Source organism: Myodes glareolus, chromosome 17 (genome assembly GCF_982192425.1).
Source record: "Myodes glareolus chromosome 17, mMyoGla1.1, whole genome shotgun sequence".
Taxonomy (NCBI): domain Eukaryota; kingdom Metazoa; phylum Chordata; class Mammalia; order Rodentia; family Cricetidae; genus Myodes; species Myodes glareolus.
The window spans coordinates 21,992,744-22,005,679 of NC_142042.1; the positions used below are offsets into that span (position 1 = coordinate 21,992,744).

The 12,936-nt window shown below is 42.3% G+C and overlaps 1 protein-coding gene across 2 annotated transcripts in view; it reads right to left on the reverse strand.

The window, feature by feature from the left end:
• Positions 1-12,936, reverse strand: part of Ppp3ca (protein phosphatase 3 catalytic subunit alpha) — a 292,339-nt gene that overhangs the window by 139,476 nt on the left and 139,927 nt on the right. For both annotated transcript variants that reach the window (XM_085677663.2, XM_087897544.1), the window contains one exon: positions 8,415-8,615. In XM_085677663.2, coding sequence (XP_085533789.1) covers positions 8,415-8,615 — 201 coding nt within the window. Of the gene's footprint in view, positions 1-8,414; positions 8,616-12,936 lie in introns of those variants that run through there.

Consider the following 12,936-nt stretch of genomic DNA (forward strand, 5'->3'; position numbering starts at 1 on the left):
CTCACAGGTCAGCCTTAATAATGTATTCTAAAGTGGAATTAGGTTCATGCACTATATATAGATTTTTGCATTTTTTTATTAAATTACTTATGCTTATGCGAGTGTGTGTGTGTGCATGTGTGTGTAAGAGAGAGAAAGAGAGAGAGAGAGTAATATGGAAGGAGCACAGAGGATAATATTTGAGAGTTGGTTCTCTCCTTTCACCATGTGGTCCCCAGGAATCAGACTCAGGTGTTCGTTCTTGGTAGAAAGAGCCCGTATTTGCTGAGTCATCTCAGGGGCCCCCAAATGGAGTTTTAAATATCATAATGTCCAATGGTGATCACAAAATCCAAAAGGAACCAACAGGAACACTTTCTTTAAGAAAAATACTATCTCAAATATAAAAAAAACACTTATGAGTCTGACAAGAGACGTAGCATAAATAAAAGAGTCCTATTAACATTCATTCTTATAAAGGAGCTCATTAAGTACAGTGGCCCAAATTCAGGAAGTCAAAACCAGCATGTTCTCTGTTGTCCATAGAATCCTAGCCTATAAAGTAATACATATATATGTTTTATATAGATAACTTATACCTACATATATGGAATTTATGCCTAAATATACATATACATACATATATATGGGTATGTACATATGCATATATAATCACACAGATTCACATATGTAAGTTTAAGTAAGGCTTAAAATTCTTGAAAATAAACCAAAAGAGTAAAAATAGGTGGGGAAGAAGAGCAGAATGATGAGGAAAAGGACACACATGTCATGAAAGAGGTAAGAAGAATGGGGAGAATAAAAGAAGGTGTCAGGATAGTTGGGGCAATGAAGGGAAAAGAGAATCTTAGAACACACACTTGTTTGAAAATGCCATAAGAACATCGAATGTCTTGTATGTCAATTGAAAAAATATTAAGTAGAAAAAAAGAATTGATTACTAAGAAAAACTCATTTTACACTAGACTACATGTAATATTTCCCTTCTCGATGGGCCTCATTTTATTCTCTCAGTTTTTATGACAGTAAATATGAAAAATCGATCCTTCAGAAGCCGAGAGTATTAAAACAACAGCAACAAGGAACTTTCTGGAGGGAAGACAACAGGACAAGCTTCCTTACGTCACAGAGCCCTGAGGACCAAACTTTAGATCTGAAGGAGTCCAATGACACACCCTTGTCTCCTGGGCTGACATGTGCCCTGATGCCCAATAGGCAGAGATGAACCACAGAGGAACTGATTGGACAGGAAACCTGAGTCAAAGAGTTCCCATGTCAGCAGTTTGGAGATTTCATTCAGAATATTAAGGAGCATGTTATAATTCTATGAAAAAGACACGATTATTCCCTGGGTGTGATCACCACCATCACAAAATCATCACACCCTTGCTTCTCCAAAAATATTTCATGTAAATTCTTCATATGTTAAAAGTCACCAGCCTAGTCTACAGAAGGAATTCCAGGACAGGCTCCAAAGCTACAGAGAAACCCTGTCTCGAAAAACAACAAACAAGTCACAAAGTAATACTTTTTGTCTCTGTATATCTTCTCAGATAGAGATACACACACACACACACAGAGAGAGAGAGAGAGAGAGAGAGAGAGAGAGAGAGAGAGAGAGAGAGAGCTACAGGGATCCCTTAAGTTTCACATATAGAAAGGAACACAGGGTTTCTCTAAAGCTCTTGTGCCTTCTCTGACAGAGGGATGAAGCTCTCAGACTGTTCTCTGTGCCCCGATGCTGCATCACAGGGCAAGGTCATTCAATGATGCTGCTAACAAAATACAGAAGGGCCTCAACCCCCACTATGCAATAAGGGCCAGGACACACTTGCATATATGATTTCTCTCTGACAGTACATTGGCCATGTTCATGACGCACACAGAAATACATGTTAATTTTCTTAAGTAATATATCTGATAAACCAAGTGTAAAGTATTAAAGCAATTGCTCCAAATTTGAATATTTATCTCTTTCCTACTATGCTAGCAGAAACCTCACCAAACCGTCTGCTCTGTGAGGGTCAGTAGGTGATTCTGATCCCCTCATATACACATGCACACACATATGTGTGCTCACGCGTGCACACATCCACACACATGTATACACATCCACACATCCACACACTCATTCACATAACATGCATGTTCATACAGACATAAACTTAAAAAAAGATCTTAGTATGTCAAGCTTCCAAATTACTGCATTAAGATCAAGATTAATAAATTTGAGGGAAGGGGTGTCAGAAATAGGGAAGAGAATAAAAGGATTCCTGCTGTTTAAATTATTGATATTTAACTGCTGTCTACATGTTGAAATGACTGACATACACAGAAATACACACCCTGAGGTCCCCATATGTTTCCATTATGCTATTATTATAATTTATTATGTGCAAACCAGCCAAGTGTTTACATTAGAGCTATTCTGGAATAGAACACTTACAATGCAGAGTAACTGTGAAGCTGAGGCCTACAGACAAGAGCCAGAGCAAAGCCAGATCTTCAGCTATGAGACCCCGGCCTATTATTTAAACCAAGTCCCATAATGCAGCTCCTTGTCCAGAGCATCATTATGACCGTGGCATACTCAAAGTTTCTGTCCCACATTTAGACCTCCCCAAACAGTCTGCTCTATGAAGGCCAGTAGGTGATTCTGATCCACATTTTCCTTTGGAAATACTGAGTTTCTTTCAGCACCTCTTTGTCACTTGTTAAACAAAAGGTCAACGGTGTTAAGACCAAGAAATAAAAAGATTAGCGAAACTGGCTTTACTATTGTGCGTGTGTGTGTGTGTGTGTGTGTGTGTGTGTGTGTGTGTGTTGCCCCCAACAGGCCAGGGCAGAACTACACTGACTTGCCTGAACTGGGCCTGGTACGAAGAGTAGGCTTAGAGCTGTAGAGAGAGAACCCTAAAAACCAGGCCACTGAACCTGCAAGTGGACAGAAGGCCCCAGAGGTAATATTCTGTCCCCATGTAAACTAAGGCCATGCGGCTTCATGGTGACAAACGATAGCAGGAGAAGAATAAACACAGATCTCTGAGGTCCCACTAGGAATGCGATCCCCACTTAGCTCTCCCCAGAGTCCCAGGCAAGGGGAATTCTAATTGACGTCAGCTGCTTCAAGGGAAGGGATACCGTGACCTTAAACTTGGCCCCAGGTCCACTCTCGCATCCAGGAACAGAGCCAGAGGGTTCTCCTGGCAACTGCCTGACGTGCTAAATGGCAGGCCTGGCCACGGAGGGAATCCTGACCTGCAGCAGACACAAATCCCCCACTGCAGGAAGCACACAAACCTGAGAGATTAGCAGTTTGCCCAGACGACACTGACCTATCCCATCTGCCTAAGAGCAGAAACTGGGTTCTAAATACCCTAGACAGAAGCTGAAGCCCCTCCATTGCCTCCGAGTACTCTAAGTCCAAAGGAAAATCAGACAGGAATGTATGACCCACCAGAAGAAATACAGTACATTGGGTCTTTGTATGAACAATCTTACCTCAGTCAGGATTCCTTTTATGGATACTTGTTTGTAAAACACAAATTAAATATTAGTTTGAAAGTCAACATAAATAATCACTCCTTAAAAGGCTCTGTAATAGAAAAAAATCAGAGCCATCCTCCCTCCTCTGCCAAAATCAGGGCTCCTTGGTAGAGTAGGAAGGGGGGATGACCACTCTTTCCCAGTAGCTCATCCCTATACACCCTCCATATCCCATTGGGATGCTAGTCTAGCTATGAACCCTGCTCCAACACACCTCTTGCTGGCCTCTTCCTGCTGCTGATACAACACTGAGCCAGATCACGCTACACCTCTGTCCCTTGCCCACCCAAATCACACTACGAGTTTCCATGAACGTACCTTGGTACCACACAAAAAAAGGTCTGTGCCAGTTTATGCTGCTATTTGCTAGTCAGATGTCTACCCCGCAGCCTTGTCATATAGTAAAACGATACAGGGATCGAGTCACACATCAGATAAGCTGCCACACTTTCTGAGTTCTTCCTACATTTTTTTTCTGATGCCTATAACATTATCAGACTCCTCTCCTGTAGCTCTTAAAAAATGACACCGTGACAACTGTGAGGTGCTTTGTCCACATCCTTGAGGGTCCCTGACAGTCTGAACCTTCTCAAACGGTTCTAATCCATATCTAGCACAAGTTGGGTCCCAGTTAGGTTTCGTGTTTTTATTTTGCTTTGTCTTAGTTCTTAGTTTAGCTCAATGGACAGTGGAAACTACTGTTATTTAGAAAATGAGAAAGAGTTGGGCGTTGAGTTAGCTATACTAACAAATGGAGGCCACGGCCTTTAGTTTAATCAGTGCTTTGATGTGTCTATCTTTGGGCAAACACTGTTTCCTGCTATAGCCTGTGTCCTTGGAGGGCAGAAACAAGCCCTTACTCACAAAGTGCACATTCCATATCATCTATACCAGAAGTAGACGCCCAACCTATTATGCTGAATGTCCAAACTGGGTAGTCACACTAATATCTGGCTACATTTTTAAAAAGGTATCATGTATATATTTGCAAAGTAACAGCAACAGGACACAACCTAGCTTTCAGAGGAAAGTCAAAAGAAAAATGATTTCCTTCCTCAAATGACTCTACCAAGAAAACAGACTCTTCAAAACTTACCTTCAGTATTGGAATTTTCATTCTAATCAGACAATTTAACTTAGGAAAAAGAGCAGGGCTTAATTTATATACCCTACCACCCCTTTGTCTAGCATGGGAAACCACAGAAGAGTTGCTTGCTATCCTAAGTTTCCAGTCCAAATGGCACCCTTCAGGAAGACACAGCAGGATGCTTCCTGCAACTTCTGACTTCTCCAAAATAGAATGTACAACATTTTAAAAGAAGAAATACCAAATACGTACAAACTGTAGCATATTATATAGACATTGTGTGTGTGTGTGTGTGTGCGTGTGTGTGTGCGTGTGTGTGTGTGTGTTTACAGGTGTATGTATGGATGGATGGATCAATATCCAGATTGCTAATAGCCAGGACACCACTGGTTCTGGGATTCAACCCAAATAAGCAAACAATGAGTAAACTGTGGCAGATGTCAGGACCACTCTGCCCTATACAAAAAGTCCTTTTTATTAATAAAAAACAGAAAAGAGATGCAAGAAAGCCAAGGACCAGAAAACACTGTATACAATATTTACAAATAAAATATTTGCCATTGGCTTTGTTTTGAGTTCTTAATGATCTTCTGTACTAAATGTGGAATTACATGCATGCACACACATGTATCCATAAATGTGAGATATACACATATCACACATACAATCGCATATAAATGAACAGAAGAAAAATGAAAAATTAACACTCTAAAAATCAGGTTTCAAGCCTTTGTATCCCCAAACCACATTTATCTCTCCATCATCTTTCCTCCCAGCTTCCCACTACCTGGTCCTTGCCTCCTTTTATTCCCTCCTTTGTCTCTGAATTCTTTCACATGTGGTCTTTTAAAGTGGCAATCAGAATTATATATAGAACACTTTATCATAAAAATTTTCAAGTATAAACTAAATGTACTTTGCTGATTCAATTATCTAAACAAATAAACTCTTGGTTAAAATATAAACATCTGGCCAACTCAGCTGTCCAAATAAAGTAAAATCTCAGGATACAACAACCAGATGTCATAAAACATTACCAAGGTCTTAAGTTAAGACGCAGGACCTCTCTTTCTAGAAGGTTTGATGGGAGAGGCTTTCTGTATTTTGGAGTATTTGCAGGGACTTGACGGGCTGAATATCCCTAATTCCAAAATCTGAAAGCTGACATGTTCTGATTTCTTGACTGCCTGGATGGTCCCCTGTTACTCAGAGGGCTTCAGATTCGGGAAGATTCTAGATGCCAAGTTATGGCTATTTCACTTTAGTCCCAAACACGAAGAAAAGCTTCACCACTTTCTTGGTCAGCATGTCCTGCTTTTCCTTTCCAAATCCTCCCATGCTTAAGCTGCTATTCAGAAAGTCATATGTTGGAGTTTGTTCCTTACTGTAGCTGCTGTGGTCTGAACACTTAGGTCTCCCCTGATTCCTGTGTTGAAATCTAATACGCAATAGGAGAGACTCTGGGAGGGTGCATGAAAGAGAGTCCACAGTCACTGGAAATGGAATCCGTGTCTATAGACTGAGGCCACTTCCTTCTCCCATGGATGGACACAGGCGAAGCCATTGTCTGTGAACCACGGAACAGCCCCTAACCAGGGAACATTAAATCTGTCAACACCATGATCTTGAATTTCTCAGGCATTTGTATTATGAGGAATTGATCCCTGTGGCTTATAAAAAAGTTGCCTTCAGAAATTTTTGTGTAGCAGCTTAAGAAGACAAAGACACTGGCTTTCTAGTGAATTGAACATAAAAATGTTTCTCCCCTTTACCTAAATGCGATAATAAATCTTTTCTGCCCACCCTCTTTGTCGCTATTATTTTATCTTTATATTCAGAGCAAAAAGGAGTAGAGACCCCTCCAAGGATGCCTGCTAGATGTTCTACAAGATCCTGCCTTCATTACAAAATACAAACATCCTCCTAAGAAAAACTGTATCCTGTTGCACTCCCATAACTACTGCTGTACTGACTACGAGGCTTTTTCTTCCTCACCTAAAGTTACAGGTAACTTATTATTGATTTCCACACATCTTCATATCTGTGTCCTGAAGAAAGCTACAATGTCATCTGGAGCCTCTCTAGAGGGGCCAGTGGGTTCTTCACGGAATCAAGGAGTGAAGGTCCTTAGACTATATACAGGATTAGGTCTCAAGGATTAAAACTCAGGAACCCAGTTTTTAGGCAATCTGTGCTTTCTTCCAGGCCAAGCTAATCAAACAAGGATGGCTGAGTCAGTCCAGAAAACACATTACCCATTTATTTTATGTTCCCTTTGAGCTGTAATTATCACCTCCATCAACACCTACTGGGCTCACTAGTGAATTTAACACAAAATCTTCACTGGAAGCTGGACATTATCATGTGAAAAAAAAAAGAAAACTAAACCTAATAAAATATCATGTCATTTATTCTTATTGTTGACAAGTAAATGTAATCATAAGATATTAGCAAATGCTCGCACATTGTCATTAATGTACAGGAGGCAATTATAGTCAAGCTCTAAGATGCTTTTGCTGCTGGAAACTCTTAACCAGTCTTTAAATACTAATTTTATTTTTAGAATTTCAGCACTAGAGAAAGCCCAGCACCATCATGTCTTTTGTATCATTAGGAAGAGATAACACAGGACTCTATCTGATAATATGGAAACCAAGGTTTACTCTAATGTGCACACAGTAGGTTTATGGCCTGATTGAGTGACAATGGCCCAATACAGAGCTAATACCAATAGGAAAAATGCTTTCTGCTGTCTAACTGTACAGGATCAACACTGAAACTGCGAACCAGAAACAAACTGTGGATAATGTCCATTTGTTTGGACTAGGGGGTCCTCAAGGAGACCTTTTCAATTGGCAAAGGTCTATTCTGATAAGCAAGGAAACACATTGCTCTACTAACAGCCACATGCAGATATGTTCTTCAGGAACAATAGCAAAAGTATATTAACATCCAGAAGACGAAAAACACAAGTGTCCATGAAACACTTTCAATGTCTCCGTTCTTTCATTTATTCTGCATTGAAATATTTTCCCTTGCCAAGTTAAAAATATTTTTTTTAAATAAACATTTTTAGCTTCACTGAAAATCAAAGCCTGCACTCTCAGCATATACACAACAGATTTAATTATCTAGGTATTAGATGCTCTGTTTAAAATTAGATTTAATTCTTATGACATAAGAGTAGCATACTTACAGCAAAATGCACATCTTTCTAAGAAGAGCCAAAGAACAGGCACATTCAGGAAGTAAACCCCAGACACAAGCACCATAGGAAGGAGACCAACTTGGCCTCCTTGGTCTAAGCAGTGCTTCTCACACTCCGATGTGGGCCAGAACAACTCAGGGGACTTAAACCAAACATGGAATGCTGGGTCTGACCCCGGGGATGCTGATTCAACAGTTGTAGGGCAGAGTCTGAGAACCTGCATTCTAGCAAGTTCCCGGGTGCTGATGAGAGCACCCTTCACTCCATTTCACTTGGACAGGGCTGCCACCCCCTGTGGGAGGCTGAGGACACTCTGTCTAACCTTCCCTTGTGGTAGGGTTTCTGCTGACAAAACACTGTCAATTAACTGTATTTACATCACTTTCGAGATCACAGTAGCTCAATTTTGCAGACAATCAGTGAAAATAAGCATGTTTCTATGCACAGACAAATCTTTAATCCCTTAAGGAAGCCCAGATGAAGTGTAAGGCACCTGAAGGCTCATTGGTGGGTGGGACCTTTATTTACTGTTCTCTACAGTGCTTGGTGCAGAGTGGTTTCCACGCCAGGCCTTACCTGTGACTGGAGCATCAATATCCAGCAGGTTCTTCTCCTGCCGAAGAATCGAAGCACCCTCTGTGATTATTCTCAAGGCGACACTTTCTTCCAGCCTGCCCTCCTTCATGAGATGTGCTTTTAAGATATCCACACGCGGCTTCCCATCATTATCAAACACTTCCTTTGCTGTCAGCCGGTGACTTGGCGGAAACGGAACAGCTGAAAGGGGCAAAGTCAAAAGGTTACATTCACCAAAGCCCAACCACAGCAATTTGATGACCACCGAATAACTACTCCATCGCTAACTAGTTAATGCTGTATTTAATGCATTCTTTGAATTAAAACTCAAGCAAGAATTAAAGAACGCCTTCTTCCTTTGATTCTAGAAATAATTAGTGACCACTGAAAACGGCTTATGGTTCTTCTCCGTCAGTACTATTGTTTACATAGGATTTTCTTTTATCTTTATCTTTAAGGAGAAAACTTCCTGTTAGGCAATCACTGATTCCATAAATAAAAACGGATCCTAAACATCTGCTTGTAATCCACCCCAGCAAAGATGGTTCTGCTCTGTTAGGACCAATGGGAAGGATAAGACAACTCAACAAGCTTGTCTATTGCCACTGAAGTGTCTTCGCTGAGCCCAACTCCTACTATTAACTATTATCCCCCACCATTATAGGGCAGAACAGAAGCTTTAAAGCAAAAGACACGAAATGCACTGAAGCTTGAACAGGAAGGTAAAATTTGCATTTGAAGTTATGGCAACAGCTCAGCCCATCACACACTTGCCTCACAAACTTGAAGACCTGAGCTCAACTTCCAATACCCATTTCTATGAGGCCATGGACAGTGGCGATGTGTACTTGAAATTCCAGCACTGGGGAGGCAGAGAAAGGTAGATCCTAGGGTTCAGTGATGACCGTGCAGCCTAACCTGTGTGTTCCGGGTCCCTGTAAGAGACTAAGTCTCAATATTCTAGAGACTATTCTAGGAACAACACCAGGGTCTGACCTCGGTCTCATGCACATGTGTGCACATGCTCACACATGCACGCACACACACTCACACACAAACACACACATTAAAAAAGAGTACTTAGGCAACATTATAAAGGATGAGGAAGGAACTAGTGAAGTAGCCCATTGGGCAGAGCAATGTAGTGTAAGCAGGAGGATGCACACTAGGAATCCCCAGCACCCACATAAAAGCCAGGTCTGCTCATTCATCTGGAACTCTGCAGGAGAAGGAAGGAAAGAAAGGCAGCTTGTTGGAGTTCAAAGGCCAGCCAATCTAGCCAAAGGGGCGAGCTCTAGGCTCACTGGGTGACAATATCTCTCAAAATAGAAAGGGGGAGGGGACCAGAAGACCTCTGACACTGCCCTTTGGCTCACACTAGTATGTGTACACATAGGCATGCACATGTACACTGCACACACAGCTATAAATATGAACACACACACAGAATACATAGAAGCATTTTTTTAAAGGGGGAGACAGTGTATGAAAAAAAAAACAGAAAAACACCATAAAGGCAAATATGATTGCTTAGATAAAAGAAACAAACAAAAAACCCAGTCCCTCTTCCATCTGCCCATTGTGCATCCGTACAATGAGGATTTCTCTCACAGCTACTCCATTCTAACATCTGCCGAACACCTGCCCTAGAGCTAATACCTGCTGGACACCTGTCCTAGAGCTAACATCTGCTGAACACCTGCCCTAGAGCTAATACCTGCTGGACACCTGTCCTAGAGCTAATACCTGCTGAACACCTGCCCTAGAGCTAACATCTGCTGAACACCTGCCACAGGCTCCCTCTGCCACTGTGTGTTCACCAAATCCTAGAGCTAACATCTGCTGAACACCTGCCACAGGCTCCCTCTGCCACTGGGTGTTCACCAAGTCCTAGAGCTAACATCTGCTGAACATCTGCCCTAGAGCTAACACCTGCTGAACACCAGGCTCCCTCCGCCACCACATGTTCACCGAGTCCTAAGCTAACACTTGCCACAAGCTCACTCTGCCACCGCGTGTTCACCAAGTCCTAAAGCTAACATCTGCTGAACACCTGCCCCAGGCTCCCTTTGCCACCGCATGTTCACTGAGTCCTAGAGGTGCCAGGATGTTCAAAGATCCACTGTCAGGGATCTGTCATGAATTCTAATAAATAGGCCATGAGCTGCTTTAAAAACTCAGCATTTGTCTGTTTCACGTAAGAACTCACTCATTGAACAACTCAGAACCATTGACATCATCAGTAGAATCTGCCTGGGCCATAGCCACAATGCCAGGTTCCTAAGAGCATCTCCATTAAGACCATTCTCTCTGCAAAAACACTGATTTCAAGAAAAACAAACAAATAAACAAGAAACCCATTCTCCTACTGCACAATGTACTTCCTCAAAGAAGCAAGACTTGTGTAGACACATGCTAAGAAAATAGGAAATGAAATTTTCCCTGTGGACATTGCCATGGCTTTCCTCACAGACCAACCGTTACACCCATCAGACAATGCTGAGGTATGAAGTGTCAGACAGACTCCATGGGTGAGCAGGAAGGAGGTTTTTGATCCCAGCCCGGTGAACATGGGAATAAGCCTTAGCTCTGAAATCTTAGCCCTCTGACCTCGGGAGAGTTAAATAACCTCCTCTGGCTTCAGTTCCCTTGCCTGTACAGTGGGATTATATGCATCTGCCGAGTGTTATAATAACTAAAGTAAATAGTAAGAAGGCACCTCACAGTCACAGTGCTGTTATATTACGCCAGGCATGGCATAGGTAATAAAATCAGACACAATGAGAAAACTGTGAAACTCGTAAAGTGTAAGTCCATGTGTTTATGTATCAACTCATTGAGCCCCCAGAACATTAATGTGTGGGAGAGACCTGAGGTTCAAGAGTATTAAGCACTTTGCCCGAGATAATCACCTTCTGATTTGTGTGTAAACTCACCTCCTTTAAACCTAGGCAGTCTGATGCCACGATACTCAAGTTAATAATTAAACTACACTGCTTCCCAAAAAGTACTCAAGACAGCACATATTCATTAAAAAACCATCAGTAGATCACGGTTTCAAAATGAAATACTGAGACAAGAGATGCTTTTTTGTAGATAAGCAGTTTTCCTGCGACAAAATAGTGTTTTATATTCTAAGGGTTATATTAGGCTGTTTTATAATAGACAAATCTGAATACTAAAGCATAATCATTCCTCCAGGAAGAGAAAAGGAGGATACTAGGTCATGGAGCTTAGAAGTTCTCTTGCCACTTGGTCCCTGGCCCTCGCCAGAACTTCTTGACTAGATGCTTGTTTGGAAAATGCAGAGGCCTAGGGAGATAGGTCGAGCATAGCCCGGAAGAAGCCTGAGCTTCTTCAGCAGCACCAACAGAAGGCAGGCACTCCTTCATGGTGGGAGCCAACCGATCGACTGAGCTGCCAGCCAGTCTGGCCGTGAACTGAAATCGGTGAGCCCCAGGTCCCAGTGAGAGAACTCCTATCTGAAATGACAAGGTGGCCAGTTCCTAAGGAACGACACAGAGGCTGAACTCTGCCCTACGTGGGCACTCAAATGTGTGCACACATCCAGGAATGTAGAAAGCACAGAGGCATTTCAATGGCCACATTTTTTTATGAGACAGCATCTCACTATGGAACCATGCCAGTCTCGAACATACAGAGATCTGGCTGCCTCTGTCTCCCGAATGTTAAAGAGATGTGGCGTGACACACAACTGTCTTTTATAACCTGAGACTTTCTGTATGTTTTGAGGTTCACAGATATCTTACTGGCCATTCCTCAAGGTTACTAAGTCATAAGTCAAGAAGACATCTGTTAAATAGAAGGGTGTAGAAGGGGAGACTTCAAAAAGGTCCTTGGCATAATGACCTTTATTAAAAGCTAGCTTTTAAAAAAATATCATTCCCCAAGGCGTGAGTTAGGCAACTGTGAAGGTTGAAGTGGTTCTGAGAAGCTGTCAGACAGACAGACAGACACACAGGAGGGAAGACGCGTGCCCGTCAGGCAGATGAAAGTGGCGACCTCATTAAACTAATGTAGAGCAAAGAATTCAAGCTGAAAGCCGCACAGCATCTAAGGTGCTGAGACACAAGGGAAGAAAACCTAGGACAGAGTCCTCTTCGGGATCTGACGTTCTCTCAGACCTGGGCTCTTCTCTCTCCATGGCCAAGATCAGTGTAATAACAGAGTTGTCCATACTTCATTGCAAAGTTTTCCCATTTTATTTAGCCGTGTGTGTGTGTGTGTGTGTGTGTGTGTGTGTGTGCGCGCGCGCGCGTGCACGCGCGCTTTCGTGAAAGAGAGTGTGTGCTCACAAACTCATAGAGGTCAGAGGATAACAGCTTTGTGGAGTGGGATCTCTCCTTCCTCCTATAAGTGGGTTCCAGGGATTGAACTCAGGTTACCCTGCTTGGGCACCAATGCCATTAGCCACTGAGCTTGGCTGAAGTAAAGCCACCCCTTCTGAGGTTTAGGTGCTGTGTCCAAACAAACAGTATCAACAGGAGGAGGGGAGAGGAAC